The sequence below is a fragment of the Mustela lutreola genome, chromosome 3 (assembly GCF_030435805.1).
Source record: "Mustela lutreola isolate mMusLut2 chromosome 3, mMusLut2.pri, whole genome shotgun sequence".
Classification (NCBI taxonomy): domain Eukaryota; kingdom Metazoa; phylum Chordata; class Mammalia; order Carnivora; family Mustelidae; genus Mustela; species Mustela lutreola.
Window position 1 is genome coordinate 78,824,080 of NC_081292.1, and position 19,203 is coordinate 78,843,282.

Sequence of the window (19,203 nt, forward strand, 5' to 3'; positions counted from 1 at the left end):
CAGTCCATGAAAATTTCCTTGTGTCACTTCAACTTCTCTTATTAATGTTTTATAGTTTTTAGAGTATGGGTCTTTTACCTCTTTGGTTAGGTTTACTCCTAGATGCCTTATTAATTTGTACAGCTGTAAATGGAATTGTTCTCTTAATTTTTCTTCCTGCTGATTTTTAGTATATAGAAATGTAACATTTCTGCACATTGATTTTATATCTTGCAACCTTATTGAATATCATGTATCATGTCATCTGTGTATCATGTCATCTGTAAATAGTGAAACTTTGACTTCTTTCTTACTGATTTGGATGCCTTTTATTTTTGTTGTCTGACCACTGTGGCCAGGACTTCCAGAATTATGTTGAATAAAAGTGGTGAAAGTGGATATCCTTGTCTTATTCCTGACCTGAGGGGGAAAGTTCTCAGTTTTTCCCCATTGAGTATAATGTTTACTGTATGTTTTTTATATATGGCCATTATTATGTTGAGATATGTTCTGTCGAGACTTACTTTGTTGGGAGATATTATTATGACTGGATGTTGTACTTTGTCAAATGTTTTTAAAAAGAGGGTCACTTTAAGAAGAAAGGAACTGAAAACATTTTGATGAAAGCTTAACTTATCATTTACCTCTCAGGTTGGAAATAAAGCAAGAAATATTTTGCTGATTTGAGAAAACAATATTACCTCTGTTTCACCTTTTGGGAATTTATTAGTACATGATTACTTCATGCTTCTCCTCTTTTTATGAAAGCCCTTATATTTGCTTTCAAAAGGAAACACCCAGACTTTTGCTTCTGTCCAAGGCAGAATGACTGGATGAATTTACCCTTTCAACCAAAGCAACTAAAAACTCGACTAAGTATATGAAAAAACAAAAAACAACCCAGTACTCAAGACATTGGATGTCAGCAATGAAGGGCACCAATCCCCAAGAGACAGGAAACAAATGAAGTGAGTCCTATGGATGCCCTGGCTTCCTGCTTTGAGAGAGTTTTCAGGCTCTGACTTAGGGGTGGGAGCCCAAGTATGGAATGGTGGTCTCCCTGAGATGAGGTGATGGAGCAGGGGGTTTGGAGAGGCCATGGCAGGTAGAGTTCCTAGGGCTGAGTACTGGTGAGGAAGAGCTACATTGAGCGAAACTTTGGGGATCTTCACAGGGTCCCTCTTGAATGTTCAGCTGAGTACTGATCATTGTACTTGTGTAAGGAGACAAGTTGAGGCTGGGGAAAGAAATACCCAGAGGATAGAAGAAATAATCCTGGTAGCTTATAAAAGGCTGGGATTAGCACCTGTTCTCAAAGTGGGAACACTTACAACTCACAAGGTATAGGGTATTTCAGAACTCAGAGGGTTTTGCTTCAGTATTGGGGAAAATTAATCCTGGATAACACATTGCTTTAGTTCTGCCTAACAAAGCTTAAAAGCAAGACCCAAAATATTAAACTGTGGGTAATAGAAGCATTGTTCTGGAACAAAACCCAAGAATATTTATAGGAATAAAAAATATCCCTGCACCCAAGAAGGTAAAGTTCACCAGTTCTGGCATTTAATAATAATAAAAAATAACTAACACCTTGTGAATTGTAAATGTGTGCACTCTCTCTCTCTCTCTCTCCCTCCATCATGGGAGGATACAGTAAGAAGGTGGCTATCTAGAAGCCAGGAGGGAACCTCATCTGTAACTAAAATAGCCAGAACATTGATCTTGGACTTCCAACCTCTAGAATTGGGAGAAATAAAGTGCTGTTGTTTAAGCCACTCAATCTGTGGCATTTTGTTATGGCAGTCTGACCTGACAAATAGAGTTTTCTATTTTTTTGCTATTATAATGAAATATTGCACTGAAAATCCTTGTACAGTTATCTTCAAACATTTATGCTGAAGGTTTACTAACAGAGATTCCTGCAAGTTTGATTGCTTGGTTATGGTGTGTGCCCATGTAACATTTGAGTAGATACTTATGCTATTCTTTCTGGCAATGACTCTTAGTGTTCAGATGCACCACAATGATGTCATTCTGTCATGGTAAGGCAATGTATTCTCACCACAGCCTAGAATATACGCTCATGTTTGGAATTACAGATTGATCAGGTAGAGGTAGTCATCATCCCGCTTTCTCCATAGGGGTGCTGCTGACATTTTTGGCTAGAAAATGTCTTGTGTGTGGTATTGAGCTGGTATCCTTCCCCAACACTTACTATCTCTAGTCACTGTAAGCCAAATGCCAGCAACACTTGATCACATGTCATTGCTGTAAGTCCCAAAGTCCCACGCCTCAGGGGGTTACTTTCCCATTACCAGAAACTCTGAAACATATAGCAAGTTTAAAATTTTATAGTTAGTGGGGCACCTGTGTGGCTCAGTGGGTTAAAGCCTATGCCTTCGGCTCAGGTCATGATCCCAGGGTCCTGGGATCGAGCCCTGCATTGGGCTTTCTGCTCTCTCCCTGCCTGCCTCTCTGCCTACTTGTGGTCTCTGTCTATCAAATAAATTAAAAAAATTATAGCTAAAAGAAACAGTTTTGTGACCTATAGCTTTGTTAACAAAAAATAAAAAGAATTTATTTTTTTTTACCAAGCTATTATCGTGGTTAGCATCTGCAATCTTTTTTTTTTTTTTTTTTGATTCTAATTCCACAGTTTTCTTAGTTAAGCAAGTCCTACATTAATTTGGGCTAGAATTTCACATATAAATGTACTCAATCCATAGCATCAAATTTATTAAAAGAAAATTTCAAATAAAAAGAACAACACGAGGAATATCCATGTACATTATTTAGATTTAAAAAGGTTAACGTTTGGGGTACCTAGGTGGCTCAGTTGGTTAAGCATTTGCCTTTGGTTCAGGTCATGATCCCAGGGTCCTGGGATTAAGCCCCACATCGGGTTCCCTGATCAGCTGAGAGCCTGCTTCTCCCTCTGTCTGCCACTTCCCCTGTTTGTCCTTTGACAAATAAATAAATAAATAAAATCTAAAAAAAAAAGGGTAAACATTTTGCAGTATTAGGTCAAGTTTTAAAAAATTTTTACTTTATAAATATAATGTAGATATCATGTAGGGTCCTTCTGTATGTTTCCTCAACCAGTTACACTAGTGTGGATCCTTCACTCTATATTTGTGATAGGCAGAATAATGTTTCCCCAAAGATGTCTATGTTCTAACCTCTGGAACCTGTGAATATGTTAACTTACATGGCAGACTGGAAACAGGGTTACGTATGTGGTTAAGGTTAAGGACCTAGAGATGGAGAGAGTTGCTTGCATTATGCTGGTGGGCCCAATCTAATCACATGAAGCCATAAAATCAGAGAAGGCTTCTCAGCTGTGTGGAGAGAAGGCGGCGGGGGTGGGGGGAGGGGGGAGGCAGAGGAGTAATAGAAGAAGAAAAAGAGAAAGGGAAAGGGCGCACATTCACGCTGTGATGCTGGCTTTGAGGATAGAGGAAGGGGGACATGAGCCAAGGAATGAAGGCATCTTCTAGAAACTGGAGAAGGCAGGGAAATGGATTGAGACCCATGTCAGGCTTCTGATCTCAAGAACTATAAAAGGATCAATTTGTGTTAAGCTCATGAATTTGTAGTAATTTGTTAAAACAGCAATAGGAAAAAAAAATTATACACTATGTGTTTACTCATAAGTGTTTAAAACTTGACTGAAATGTAACATTTTTAGTAGAAATGTGTTGGTTTTACTTATAAATCCCTCTCAGTGCTATTTAGCAAAAACAGGCTATTACATATACCTGACTGTCCACTAGTTGTAGTATTGAGTAATATCACTCATGATTATCTTAAGACAAGGACAGATAGCTGAGGCCTGGACTGGGGCAACTTGGGCTTAAGGCAGGGTTATCAAATTTGCATTTTCAATAAACAGGAAAACTTATTTATTTGACAGACAGATCACAGGTAGGCAGAGAGGCAGGCGGTGGGGGCGGGGCGGGAAGCAGGCTCCCCGCTGAGCAGAGAGTCAGATGAGGGAGGGGCTCCATCCCAGAACCTGGGATCATGACCTGATGTGAAGGCAGAGGCTTTAACCCACTGAGCCACCCAGGCACCCAAAACGAAAACTTTTTAAAAAATGTAATTGCAAATACCACACGAAGCATAATTTGCTAAACCGAGGGCAAGATAACTTTTGTGATCAACGTTGCAGGATCAATTTCATACTTAACATCAGAGTAGAACGCCTGTGACATCGAGCTGTTAAGTCTATATGGAAGTCAATCTATTTAAACACGTTAAATCAAACACTTCAAAAGAATGACTGTTAAGATACAAATTTTGGCCTGACTCGGCCTTGGAGTGGGGACGCCGGCTGCCCCCAAACGGGGCTCTGGGTTTTGGGGTGGTGGTCCCCACGTTCCCATCCTGTTCCCCTCCCTCCTGACGGGCCAGCCTGGGCTTAAGTTCTGGGTCCCTCCGGAGTCCCTGTCGCCAGTCGCCTAAACACTAGCTCCCCTCCGTGTGCAAGACCCTTCCAAGAGCTATGAGGCTGCGCGAGCTGTTTTGGATCTTCCCAGCTTCCGGCTTCCGGGATGTCACGTGCCTCTGGTCATGTGACCGACCCTCCTGTCATTCTAAGGCGGCCGCTCCAGCTTCCTTTTGCCTGCGCCTCCCCCAACGTCTCCTGGGTGCGGGAATCTCTGCACTTCCCGGGGTCTGTGGCTCCCTCCGCCTCTCCGGCCTCTTTACCGGGCAGGATACGCCGACTCGACGCTGTTTCAGGCGCCCCAGCCGGGCTGTGGCCCCGACGGCCTGAACCGCTGCGTCGTCCCCGCCGCCTTTGGGTGAGTTGTGGGGTCCCCAGGGTTTGCGAAGTAAGGCCGCACTCGCGTTTTGTCGCCTGCCTCAGCCCAGGTGAGGCGACCCCTGCGTCCTCCCCAGCTTCCCTCGCGCGCGCTGGTTTTCTGGCTGCGCAGATCCCTTCTGCTCTCCTCTCGCCGGGGTCTCCAGATTTCTTTCCTTTCAGGCCTCCAGTAGGTTTACGGAACTGGAGCTCCTCCACGGCAGAGGAGCAGGGGGGAGGGGGAGGAAAGGTTAAGAAGTGTACTTTCCCCAGGTTTGGGGCAGGCCCTGGCCTGCTGAAAATTGAGTTGTTCAGGGATTTAGAGGACGGTAATGAGGCACTTTCACCTACCCGGGGAGAGGCTGCCGGGCCTGGGTCCGCTTGGGTGTACCAGGGTTCCAGCCTGACCCGGACAGAGCCAGTTTTATCTCCGCCATACCTGTGTGTATTGCTTTCGCTTGTTTAGGCAGCAAATCCCCAGATGTAGAGATTAAGTTCCAAACTGACTAAGGTCATTGGGATTGTAGAATAGAATTTTGGGTATGGTTTTAGTTTCTTTGTGGTCATGGCGTGAACTTAACATTTTGTGAACCAGAACCTACATATTTTGTGTTGAGATAAAATCAGGCGTAACCGTTTACTAGTGAATTTAGAAGAATTACATGAAAGCTCATTTTGCAGGTTCTTGTCATCACACCAGACTCCCATTGTCGGTTGTACCTAAACTGTAAGTGGTATTCGTTCCAAAACTTTCTCCCAAAATTGGTTATGAAAATACTGTGAACTTTGTTGAAAAAAGAAAGCTCTGTCTTTGAAGAAATGACATGGCCACTTTGGGGTTTTTAATTTGAATGAGTCATTTTAGAAGGTACTTGTAGGTTTTTCCTATACGTCACTTAAAAATGATGTTTAGTAAATGTAAATGAAATAATTGGTTTTATCTCTGCAAGTTATTTTTCCTGCCAGAAGGAGGTATGATCCCAGTTGTATACATTTAAACTGTATGCCTGTTTTATTAAAGGATGATTTCTGATGTCAGTGTCTTTAAGAGTTACTTTGAAAAATTTACTGCAAGACTAGACTCAATGATTAAAAACTTTTCTTGGAAATGAAGAAATCTTTAGGCAACACTCTTATGGGGTGTGGTGTAATTGGGCAAGATCTGAAATATAATAATAATATTTAATATTTAGGATATTCAATATTTGAGTTGAATGGTTGTCTGGGGAGAGTAGGATAATGATGATATTAATTATAACAGCAATGATTGTAGTGGTTGTTAAAAATGATAACATCTGGTATTCTGGTTTCATCTTGCATCAGAATTGAAGATCTGTTGAAAAACATCTAAGATCATAAAATCTAGATGACCAAAATGGATATCCGAGGTGCCGTAGATGCTGCTGTTCCAACAAACATTATTGCTGCCAAGGCTGCAGAGGTTCGCGCAAATAAAGTGAACTGGCAGTCCTATCTTCAGTAAGTACTGATTTGCTGTGAATCATGGATAATCATGTGCTTTCACATAAAACTTGTTCATGATCATGCTTCTATGAGAGGAATACTGGGAAAAATGCTAATAAATGTGGAAGAAAACACTTCCTCCTTAGAATTCTTACTTGACATGAGAAGTGCTGGAAACAGCCTGAGGCTCTAGCAGGGGAACAGAGCCACTAAGAGCAGTTTTGATCTTTTCTGTCTGGAAAGTTGTACTTTTTGAATGAGTGGGAAGTGTGGGCAGCGTGTTCATGGGATCTGTAGCCAAGGAAGGGGATAATGGGCAAAGCCTTCCAGACTGGCTTGTTGTGCCTTGGTGATCAATGTGGGGATGGAGGTGTTGCAGAATGGCTTATAGAACTAGTAAAAACAGTGTCGATTCTGAATTTCAAGACCTGGATTTAGGAATTCTGGTTCTTCTGTCTACTAGACTGGTAATTTTCAGTAAATCTGTTAACTTCTCTGAGGTTCACTGAAGTAAATGTGAAATGGGGATAGATAGATAGAGTTGTTGCTCAAATAGTGTACTTAAAGTATTAACACACTTGAATACAAACAGTATGTTGAATATACTGTTAATTAATTTTGGTTCTTTCCTTTTCTTTCTTGTATGCATTAAGATTTAGCATGCTGGTGTTCTATATTTATCTGTAAAGTAAGAGTTTATTCTTAACCGTAGTTTATCATACTGACTTTAGTTCATATCTGTTTATTTTGGTATACTTATAAGTGATTTATTAAGGAAATTCAGTTAAGATTTGCATATACATTTTGAAAAAGAAATTGAGGAATCTTTAGTTTAGTTTTTTTTTTTTTAAGATTTTATTTATTCACTTGACAGAGATCACAAGTAGGCAGAGAGAGAGAGAGGAGGAAGCAGGCTCCCCACCGAGCAGAGAGCCTGATGTGGGGCTAGATCCCAGGACCCTGGGATCATGACCTGAGCTGAAGGCAGAGGCTTTAACCCACTGCCACCCAGATGCCCCAAGGAATCTTTAGTTTTATATTTAACAGTTTTCTTTGCTGTAAGAGGGACATGCAGTGTATAAAAATGATGCATTTATTTCTGTTAATTTAGTCACTTATCAAACATTTATTCTTGCCTTCAAGTGTGAGATATTTTTCTAGGCTTTTAGGCTTCAAAAGATAAATTTATAATCTGGTAGGTAGTCAAATATATAAACAGATCATTTAAATTTGGTATGTTAACTGAGATAGTAGAAAGGTGCACAGGGAACGATATAGGTGGACAGAAAAATGACAGTTAATTCTACCTCTGGGAGGTTTTCCTGTCGGGAGGTTTTCAAAGGTAGAGAATTAAAAGCTGCATTTTAGGTGGGGAATAAAACATGTTTTGGAAGCAGGCAGTGCAGAGGGCTGAGGCTGGAGGCAGCAAGGAGCCAGTTGTGAAGGCGCCTCCAGGAACAGAGTTTTAAAATTGCTGTTGTAGGTATTGGGAACAACCAATGTTTGTAAGTGGGGGTTAGATGTCAGATTGCTTTTTGGTTGGATTGTTCTATTGTCAAAGTAGAGGGTAGATTTGTGGAAACAAACCTAGAGCTAGGGGTGAGACTTTGGCAGTATTCAGATTATTGGAATGGATAGAACTGGATAGATTTGAGAAAGTCTTAGTGATTGATTTAATGTATGAGGGTGAAAAAAAAATCTAAGATGAGTCTGGATTCATGCTTTAAGGGACTGGATTGTTACGGGGCCTTGGACTCAAGGGCAAGAGGAGGAGGGACTTTGTGATGTTTTCTCTCTTTATCTCTATCTGTGTAGTTAGGATTTTGAGTTCTGTTTCCTAATTTTAGTCCAAAGTGTGTTTAGACTAGAGGACAAGGAGTTTCATGTTTATAAAGCTGGACTCTGTTTATAACCTAAATAGAGTGATATTGTTACTGACCATAAGGCACTGGCTGACTGCAGAAGTTCCCTACCATGGGCATGGAACATATTTAATTCCATGTAGATTTTTTTTTCTTTTTAAAAGATTTTATTTATTTATTTGACAGAGATCATAAGTAGGCAGAGAAGCAGGCAGAGAGAGAGAGGGAAGCAGGCTCCCTGCAGAGCAGAGAGCCCGATATGGGGCTTGATCCCAGGACTCTGAGATCATGACCTGAGCCGAAGGCAGAGGCTTTAACCCACTGAGCCACCAAGCCCCCCCCCCCCATGTAGATTTTTAATTGCTTTCTCTTCTGTTCCTTTTTTTCCAAAGCCTCTGTACTAGTAAGTTGTAGTCTCATTCCTACTTCTCTCCTTTACTTTGTTGTCCATCTCATGCATTTCTTTATAAAGCTTCTCTACTCTGTATATCTGTATACAAATGTTCATCAAATGTTACTGTGTGCCTGCTGTTGAGCCAACTGTTTAGGGGACATTGGTGGATGTTAAATATACCCCAAAGAGCTTACAAGTCATTGGGGCCATCCATGACACATGAGTTCTCAGGGAATCTTGTATCACATCTTATTCTGATAAAAATAAAACCCTTGGAAAAGTCCTCTAATGTCAGAAGGCCAATATGCTCTAGCCCATATGGATTAACACGTTATTATGAAAATACAGTGTTTTAAAAATGTATGTTTGTTTGATTAAACTTTTTCTTAGTAATTGAACTATACTGTACTTAAATGAATGGACATGGCTATCTATTAGTCAAGATAGAATCTAGTAAAACTCCATCCTGAGGATCCAAGAATCATAAAATATTGTAAAATATCATTCTTCCACTCGAGTATAAGGTCTGATGAGGAAACAGAACTTTAAATAAAAAAGATTCAGTAATAAAAAGTGGGAAGCATTAAAATGGAAATATATGTGAAGTTTTCTCAAAAAGCAAAAACAGGGAACGAATAATTATTTGGGAGCTTTAGGAATGACTTCACAGAATACATGAAGATACTCGTGGGAGTTGTCCAAGCAGAGGAGCGGTGGGCGGTGGTGAAGGAAACTGCTGGCTGGGGGCTGAATTGGGGAAGAACATGCAGCACTAGGGGAGCCTCAGGTAGTTGGGTGGGGCTTTCTCCCGGCTGCTGCAGGCCAGTTTGTGGCACCTTCCTTCACTGGCTTTGGAGGCTCAAACCCATCGGGCATTTTGACACTTCTCTTCCTTAACTAACCATATCCAGACAAACTCTTTTAGCTCTGTGTCAGAACCCATCCCAGATCTTACCACTTTTTCTCTAGCTCCACTTTCACTGCCATGTGTAAGCTGTCATTATCTCTCACATACTCTCTTCTTTTTTTTTTTTTTTTAATTTTTTCAATTTATTTATTTTCAGAAAAACAGTATTCATTATTTTTTCACCACACCCAGTGCTCCATGCAATCCGTGCCCTCTATAATACCCATCACCTGGTACCCCAACCTCCCACACCCCCGCCACTTCAAACCCCTCAGATTGTTTTTCAAAGTCCATAGTCTCTCATGATTCACCTCCTCTTCCAATTTACCCCGACTCCCTTCTCCTCTCTAACACCCCTTGTCCTCCATGATATTTGTTATGCTCCACAAATAAGTGAAACCATATGATAATTGACTTTCTCTGCTTGACTTACTTCACTCAGCATAATCTCTTCCAGTCCCATCCATGTTGCTACAAAAGTTGGGTATTCATCCTTTCTGATGGAGGCATAATACTCCATAGTGTATATGGACCACATCTTCCTTATCCATTCGTCTGTTGAAGGGCATCTTGGTTCTTTCCATAGTTTGGCGACCGTGGCCATTGCTGCTATAAACATTGGGGTACAGATGGCCCTTCTTTTCATGACATCTGTATCTTTGGGGTAAATACCCAGGAGTGCAATTGCAGGGTCATAGGGAAGTTCTATTTTTAATTTCTTGAGGAATCTCCACACTGTTCTCCAAAGAGGCTGCACCAACTTGCATTCCCACCAACAGTGTAAGAGGGTTCCCCTTTCTCCACATCCTCTCCAACACATGTTGTTTCCTGTTTTGTTAATTTTGGCCATTCTAACTGGTGTAAGGTGATATCTCAATGTGGTTTTAATTTGAATCTCTCTGAGGGCTAATGATGATGAACATTTTTTCATGTGTCTGATAGCCATTTGTATGTCTTGATTGGAGAAGTGTCTGTTCATATCTTCCGCCGATTTTTTGATATGTTTGCCTGTTTCGTGTGTGTTGAGTTTGAGGAGTTCATGATAGATCCTGGATATCAACCTTTTGTCTGTACTGTCATTTTCACATGCTCTCTTCTTAACAAACCCTTGCCTGCTGTGTCAGGTTTCATTGTCCCCCATAGGAGCAAGTCTGCTTTTTTTAAATTAAAAAATTGATTTAATTGACTATAATGTTATGTTAATTTCAGGTGTACAACATAGTGATTGGATATTTTTATACATTATGAAGTAATCATCTTGGTGGGTCTAGCTGTCACCTGTCACCACACAAAGTTAGTACAATATGATTGACCATATTCCTTGTGCTGTACTTTTCATCCCCATGATTTATTTATTTTGTAACTGTAGGTTTGTACCTCTTAATCGCCCTCATCTATTTTGCTCTTCCCCTCACACCCCTCTCCTTTACTCATCACTGCTTGTTCTCTGTATCTGTGAATGTGTTTCTGTTTTGTTTTTTTGACTTCACACATAAGTGAAATGTGCAGGATTTTTCTGTGTGTCTGACTTACTTCCTGACTTAATGCTAGGACACTAAATGCTTTGAAAACAAAACTGAAGCTTGGTAAAGAGCTAGAAAGTGCTAACAGAGGAAAGAATATATTCTCGGTGGATTACAGTGAAGGCCTTTCTTCTTTTTTTAAAATTTAGATTTATTTATTTATTTTAAAGACAGAGAGTGCATGGGCAGGGGGAGAGGCAGAGGCAGAGAGAGGAAAAGCAGACTACCCACTGAGCAGGGAGTCTGACACAAGGCTTGATCTCAGGACCCGGAGGTCATGACCTGAGCCAAAACCAAGAGTCACCTACCAAGACTTACTTCCCTTACTATTACCCTCTAGGTCCATCCATGTTGTCCCAAATGGCGAGATCTCATCCTTTTTTATGGCTGCATGATATTCCTTTGTGTATATACCACATTTTCCTTATCCTTATGTCTGTTGGTGGGCACTTAGGTTGTTTCTGTATCTTGACTGTTGTAAATAATGCAGCAGTAAACACTGGGGTGCACATATCTTTGAATTAGTGTTTTTTTTCCAGGGATAAATATCTAGAACTGGAATTGAAGAGCAGTTCTTTACAATGCAGTGACAGTCATTTTGAAAATATAAATCAGATTATGCCACCCTGGTCACAGATATCCAGCAACTCTGCTTTTCTTGCTCTTTGAAGCTACTGCTGCCCCAACTGTGCTTGGACTTAGACCTCTGTCTGGAAGTTCCTCCCTAGATCACTCAGCTCATTGACTTCATGCAGTTTTATGCACAGGTGTGTTCAGAAAGGCCTTCACTGTGGGGCGCCTGGGTGGCTCAGTTGGTTAAGCCTCTGACTCTTGGTTTTGGCTCAGGTCATGACCTCAGGGTCTTGAGATCAAGCCTTGTGTCAGACTCCCTGCTCAGTGGGTAGCTTTTCCTCTCTCTTCCTCTGCCTCTCCCCCTGCCCGTGCGCTCTCTGTCTCTAAAATAAATAAATAAATCTTAATTTAAAAAAAAGAAGAAAGGCCTTCACTGCAATCCACCGAGAATATATTCTTTCCTCTGTTAGCACTTTCTAGCTCTTTACCAAGCTTCAGTTTTGTTTTCATAGCATTTAGTGTCCTGGCATTATGGTATGCATGTGTGTATTTAAAAGATTATTTTTGAGGGCGCCTGGGTGGCTCAGTGGGTTAAGCCGCTGCCTTCGGCTCAGGTCATGATCTTGGGGTCCTGGGATCGAGTCCCACATCGGGCTCTCTGCTCAGCAGGGAGCCTGCTTCCTTCTATCTCCCTCTCTGCCTGCCTCTCCATCTGCTTGTGATCTCTCTCTGTCAGGTAAATAAATAAAATCTTTAAAAAAAATTATTTTTGTATTTGTTTGTTTTTGTTTTCCTCCCTGCGATGCAAGCTCAAAGAGGGATGTTTAATTCACTGCTGTGTTATCTGTTCTTAAAGGTGCCTGACACACAGGCTGATAGTTGATCTTGGGTGATTAGATCATTAATGGGTAGAGTGGATGTTGGGCAGTGGTGGAGACAGTGTTTGGGAAAGGAGTAATGTATTTGGTAAGTCATGGACTGTTTCATGTTGCTTTCATGTCAACAGTAGGATCTGTTTTTCTGGCCTTATTTATTTATTTATTTATTTTTGGCCTTATTTTAAAGAAGAGCAGATAGCTGTGCAGATAGGTTAAGTAACATGTACCTGCTGATACAGGTTTTAATTAGTCAGTTGATTCAAAAGATTTTTCCTGAATGCCTTTACCTAGGTGCTAGGGAGAATTGCCATTCAAATTCACAGTCTGATACGAAAGGAGAAATACTGTTAGATGTGTGCTTGAGAAAGCTGGCTGGTGGTAGGAGAGAGGGATGTGGGGTGGATCAAAAGCAAGGAAACCCTTTGGTGGATTGTTACCTTAGGCCTGAGCCACTCCAGAGACAGGGAAGTCAGGAGGAGACTGATGGTAGGTGGAAGGATGGCTAGGACTGGTGTCTGAGTGGTCTCAGGTCATTAGAAAAGAGACCAGAGTCCCTAACTTGCTAGGTTATGGGACTGTCCAAGGAAGATTGAGAGATAAAAGAATTTAAGCAAGAAAAGAAGAAGGTTACTTGAAACAAAGGCAGGAAAGACAGATTTCAGAACTGGCTTACGAAATAAAAACCACAGTTATTTAAATGGAAAAGAAAGCCATAGAATTGATAAGGTTACCAATTGTAACCTTCATTGTACTCTTTAGTCATGGTAGAAAAACCACAACTTTTTCACATGATTATCCTATCTGCAAAGGTTATGATATGCTTTTATACATCAGCATAGCAAAATTTGGGGCTGAAATTGGTTTAGCTAGGAAGTTCAGGTTTATGAAAAAGACTGTGTTTATTTTGGGGCCATCGCTGGACGGGATGACCTTGCTGGTCTATCCCAGGGTACAGAGTGCATTTATTCCTGCCTGGTATGTGAAGTGCTTAGCCATGGAGAAAACAGGGCAAAGTGCCTCCCCCCCCCCCTTTCTTTGCACTTTCGTTATCCCATTAACCAGGCTGCCGTGGAGTGTGTGTAGGGATATATGTTAGTGATGTCATTTCTGCCTCGGAGGGTTTGGAGTGCCTATGTGCTTCTTCTATTGAAGGAGAGGTCCCCGTGCATGAGAGGGGACTGCAGGAGGGCAGCCTGGGCCTCAGACTGTGAGCTACCTACACAGAGCTAGTGGAGAGCACTCAGGGAGGTTTTAAGGAGTGCAAATGGAGAGAGCCTTCCATAGAACCTGAGGCACAGGATAGGAGATAAGGAGTCTGTGAAGAACACTGATGAGTCTTTTGAGGAGGACAAGAAGAATCCGGAAGCTCAGGAAGAGAGTGTCAGGAAATGGTCATGTTTTCACCTGCCTTAGGAATCTAGAAAAATAAGGACTTGAAATTCCTGTTTGGGTTGGTAAGGAAAGGTTTGTTGATAAAATCCAATGCATGAGAATAGTTTACCAAAAAAAGCCATGTTAAAAAAAAAAGGAACATATGTGAAAACAAAGTTACAAGCTTCAAACTGTGTAACTGATACAAGAATGACAGCAGTAGATTACAAAATCCAGAAGCAAGTTAACAGGATATAAAATAGTTTAGTATATAGTAGTAGTATATAGAAAACCCAGAAGGGGTAAAATAAAACACTGACATGTTGAATACTTGAAAGTCAAGATCTTTGGAGGAAGGTGGGGTTGTGGGGAGGAGTATCAGGAAGTTTAAAAGTTTGGTTCCCTTGTATTGTGGGAGGGAATAGGTCTGAGGATCTCACCTTCCCAGACTCTCCTGTGTGGTCAGAGACCTGTTCTCTTCAGGACTTTGCCTGAATCTGGGCTGGGCTCTTTCCCTTCCACGTCCGGTGCTCTCCACCCCTTCCCTGGGCCCTCTAGGGAGCACTGCCTACATAGATTGCCCACGCACCAACCTCCATGTCAAGGCCTGCCACCAGGAATCCAATCAAAGACAGATCTGAAAAAGGACTACATGTAACTATGCATGTGGGGGAAACCTGCTTCAAATTCATTGTTTTCACTGTTGAGCTTTTGTGGTACATTAGTCTCTCGATATACTTGGGGGCATGGGGTGGGGAAGGGCAGTTTTTAAAACTACTGAGTTAAACAATATATTGATGCTATTTATTGACGGAGCATATTATAAACATTTTTAATTTAAAGAAAAATTTTTTAAAAAGATTTTATTTATTTGATGAATCATCTAATATCATCTTCAAATCAGCCCCTAAAGGCAATGTGGATATTATTCCCATCTTGCAGATAAATTAACTCAGGTCCAGAGAGGTTGGATTATCAGTAAGTGGTGGAGCCAGGCTTTCACTCAGGTCTATCTGCTGCCAGGACCTGTGTGCCCACCCTAGTGGTTAACTCCCAGGGAGAGAGGAGAAAGATGGGAAATTCCTATATCCCTTGCTCACGGTGGTGATTCACTTTTATTGAGAAAACCCAAGTTACTCTTACTTTCTAGGGGGCAGATGATTTCTGCTGAAGATTGTGAATTCATTCAAAGGTTTGAAATGAAAAGAAGTCCTGAAGAGAAGCAAGAGATGCTCCAAACTGAAGGCAGTCAGGTGAGGGATATAAACATTATGTCATCAACACCTCCTTGTGTCATTAAAAATACTAGAAAAGAGTTTTAATGACTTTATGACATTCCATTGTAGGTACACATTATAATTTAGCTAAAAGTCCTTTTTTATTGGAAGACATTTTTGTCTTCCAATAAAAAGACATTTTCCAATAAAAAGACATTTTGTCTTTGTCTTTATTGGAAGACAAGATTTCCAGTTCTCTTTGCTCATTTTGGAAAAATGTTATATTGGGTATGTTTATTCCTCTATCCTTTTCTGCATTTCTAAAAATCTTTCTGGAATAGATTCCTAGAAGGGAAATTAAGTTTCAAAGTATATGTTGCTTTTAAAGTTGCTTAACTTTTTTTTTAAGAACATTTTTTAAGGAATTTAAGAAAATTTCTAGAATATGACCATCAGATTTTCTAATGTGGGGTCTTGATGGCCTGAAAGAGCCTGTATGCAACTCAGTCTGATTCTCGCAACAATCCTGGGAAATCTGTGAGGAAACATACTGTTAGCTCCAGTTTTTGTTGAATTCCAGAGATTATCACATAGTTGAAATGTTGTAGGATGGAGACAGTTCATGGCCTTCTGATTTTAATCCTAATCCCTTGTTGCTGTAGTGTTCTGCTTCCCAGCAAATGAAAAAAACAAAACCAAAAACAACCCCAAATCAAAATCACTGATAATTTTTGGTTGTCTGTGTAACTTAATCTTTATGTTACCACAGTCAGTCAAGAGTTATAGTTACTAGGTCTGTTAAAAGTAGTAAACACTTTGAAATTTATCATTAAAAATGGTCAAAATTGAACGCAAGTCATAGTATGTTTCTATCATACTTCATCACAGTATTTGTAAAAAGTATCCATTTTTTGTAATTGAGATCTGTTGGTAATAGCATTTGTATTAGAATTTATGCAAGAGAAATAATATTTTGCTGAAATTCCATTAAAATGTTTTTTGTAGTTGAAAATAAGTTAACATTACTTTTTCTTTTTCAGTGTGCTAAAACCTTTATAAATTTGATGACCCATATCTCCAAAGAACAGACAGTTCAGTACATATTAACTATGGTAGATGATATGCTGCAGGTAGGTATATTCTTTACTTAATACATTTGCTGACTTCATTAGTTTGTATTCCATGCAGTAACAGTATTTTTTATGGTTTCACTTATACCATGGGTTCTCTTTTAGAGTTGTAATTGCTAATAGTGTTAAAGATGGGAATGCCCCCACACGGGCTACTTTTGTTTTTTAGGATATCTGGTAATCAATCTGTATTTTTTCCCCGTAATACCTTAGGAGTTCTATGTCGAATAGCAACAATTTTGGGTGAATCACTTGAGGCTTTCTGGATGTTTATTTGTACTTACGGGCAATGTGGCTTTTTCCCTTTCAGTAATTCAACAGATTTCAATGCCCCTGCTATATGTTTCAAGTCAGTGCCAAGTACTGGGGCTTCAGTGCTGAATGCAGGCAAGGTGCTTGCCTTCAAAGTCTTGTCTCTTTGGAGAACATTTTGCTTATCATCAGACTTTTCCAGTTGCATAAAGTTTCTATTTACTCTTTTACTGTCTCTCAACACAGAGGGGCCTCCCTTATTCACAGTTTTGTATTTTACAACAGAGTGTAATTTAGGTTTAAAATCTTGGTGTACTGAGTGGTTCTCTTTGAGACAGGGCACCTGGCTGCTAAATCCAGTACCTGACTGCATGTCTTAGGACTTGAAGAACAGTATCAGTGTGGTTTCTTATGTGGAGCATTGTTCTGTCAGTTTACAAGGAAAAACATTTATTGATGGCCTTCTATGTACCATTTGTTGTACTGATTGTAATTGAAGGTACAGAAGTTAATTAAGAAGTACAGTGCTGTCTACTTAGGGACCCTCATGTCATTTATAGTAATGTAGTGATTTTGTAATATGAGTAAGGGTCAGTATCCAGCCTGGACTGATACAGGCCTGTCTGAGAATGATCATGGTCTCTCTTAGTATTTTTTCCTTTAGTAAAGTTAAGAAAAATGGGGAATGTTGTGGTCTGCCTTGGTTATCCTGATTACTATATAGGATTGTACCTAGAATGAACAGGCTTGAATTGGCATGCGGACTTTGGTTTTATTTATATGTGTATACATACATACAACACATACATGCATGCACACACAAATATCTTCATTTTTTAAAAAGATTTTATGTATTTGAGAGACAGAGATAGCAAGAGAGAACAGGAGTGGGGAGTAGGGGGAGAAGCAGGCTCCTTCCGCTGAGCAAGGAGCCTGATGAGGGACTTGATCCTAGGACCCTGGGATCATGACCTGAGCCAAAGAGATGCTTAACTGACTGAGCCACTCAGGTGCCCCACAAATACCCTCACTTTTTATACATTTATCTGTAAATTAGAAACCATGAGTCCATACTATATCAGTTTCATTTCAGCTCAACATTAGTTCATTCTAATCTCCCTTTTCTGTATTTGTAACTATTCTATGACAGTGAAATTGTGAATTCCTCTTGTCCTTTGTATATTTACTTGTCTGTTCCACCCAGCACAAGGAAAGGAGTTTCAAAATGGCTGACCCATACAGCTATGAAGAGTGAACCTTTATCTAGAGTTCAGTATTTGTTTGTGGTACTTTTCTTTAAGCTGAGAGTATGTAGCCAGTGAATTGTGTTCAGGTTTCTTTCAGAGTAGTTATATCATTTTTCTTGAAATACAGTTATGGTCATTTGTGTTTTTTGGTATTCTACTTATTTTCTTCTCATTCTTACAGATTTTGTTTTATTATTTTTGATTATGTAAAACACTAACAGCTTCCAGAAGTCAAAACTGTACAGAAAAGATAATGCTCAGACAAATGTCACCAAACCCTCACTCCCATCCCTTGCATTCCTACCTAACTCTTGTTAGGTAACTGGTATCATTGATTTCTGGTTTATTCTTCCTGTTTTTTTCCCCCCTGCATAAATAGGCAGATACATACTTCCTTCTCTTTCTTATAAAAAGCATGTACCAAATACCATCTCTTATATTTTACTCATCTCACTTAACAGAATATGCCAGAAATCATTCCATATCCATTCTGAGATACTCTTTTTTGATAAAACGAAATACTTTTTTTTTTTAAAGACTTTATTTTTAAGTATTCTCTACGTCCAATGTGGGGTTCAAACTTACAACCCTAAGATCAAGAATTGCACACCCTCTGATTGAGCCAGCCAATCTCCTTACAACAAAGCATTGGATGTACTGTAGTTTACTTAATCAGTCTCTCATGTGATGACATTGAGGTTAGCTCATATACATATTTATTTGAGTTGAAAAAAGGTTTATTTTTTGAAATGTTCATTGGGTTGGGCCTGATCATGCATCTTCACCAGTAGCTGGTAGATCTCCACCTTTGGTGCTTTCGGTGTAAATTACTTGAGCTCTATTTTGAAACCAGTTGATAAATCCTTTATGAGGAGCTCCTGAAGGACTTTCCTGGCTGGGGTACCATGAATTTCAGTCTTGGGCAACAACTGGGGTTAACCTTTATCGTTGGGAACATCTTTACAGAATTTGTCATATGTGGCTTTGTCAAGCAAGATAAGCTTATTGAGCACGTGCTGAACCTTTGGACTGCTTCTTTTTGGCTTTGCCTTCAGATTTGCTCACTAGGTTTTTGTCTTTCTTGGCTGACTTTCTGGCATCTTTCTTCTTATTGTCCTTGGGTGGCATCATGAGGTGTGGGGAGCAGCCTCGCTATGATGTTGGACCAAAATGTGGTTCCAATATTTTGTAATGAGAAATAAAGCCGATATAACCTTGGGCAAATCTATTTTCATATGGGTTGGGAGTGTACTTCGTGGTAAATGCCTCGAAATAGGATTGCTGGGCAAAAGAGTATTACATACATAGTTTTGGTAAGCTATTGCCATAAAATTCCATTTTGCAGTCCCACTGACATACAAGAATGCCTGTGTCTCTGCAACCTTGCCAACAGAGGGCATTGTCAGACTTTCACATTTTTGCCAATCAAGATGGATCTAAAGTTGAACATGTTCAAATACAGTTTTTTTTCTTTTCCTGTTGACCTGTTTTTTATGAGGGATTCAGATTTAGGTAGCTGACATTATCCTTAGCTATTGATTAAATACATTTTAACAGTTGATTTTATTGGTAACATTTTAGTTACATTGAGAAATTTGCACA

The 19,203-nt window shown here is 40.1% G+C and overlaps 1 protein-coding gene and 1 pseudogene across 3 annotated transcripts in view; one reads left to right on the plus strand and one right to left on the minus strand.

Moving 5' to 3' along the window:
* The first annotated feature begins 4,554 nt into the window (after positions 1-4,554).
* ATP6V1H (ATPase H+ transporting V1 subunit H) overlaps positions 4,555-19,203 on the plus strand; it is a 148,651-nt gene continuing 134,002 nt past the window's right edge. For 2 of the 3 annotated variants that reach the window (XM_059166452.1, XM_059166454.1), the window contains exons 1-4: positions 4,555-4,784; positions 6,107-6,262; positions 14,906-15,008; positions 16,013-16,102. In XM_059166452.1, the coding sequence (XP_059022435.1) occupies positions 6,150-6,262; positions 14,906-15,008; positions 16,013-16,102 (306 nt within the window). In that variant the 5' untranslated portion in view covers positions 4,555-4,784; positions 6,107-6,149. Of the gene's footprint in view, positions 4,785-5,464; positions 5,511-6,106; positions 6,263-14,905; positions 15,009-16,012; positions 16,103-19,203 lie in introns of all 3 variants that reach the window. The other variant, XM_059166453.1, reaches the window with a different exon arrangement.
* LOC131826837 (small ribosomal subunit protein eS25-like) lies at positions 18,373-18,729 on the minus strand (annotated as a pseudogene).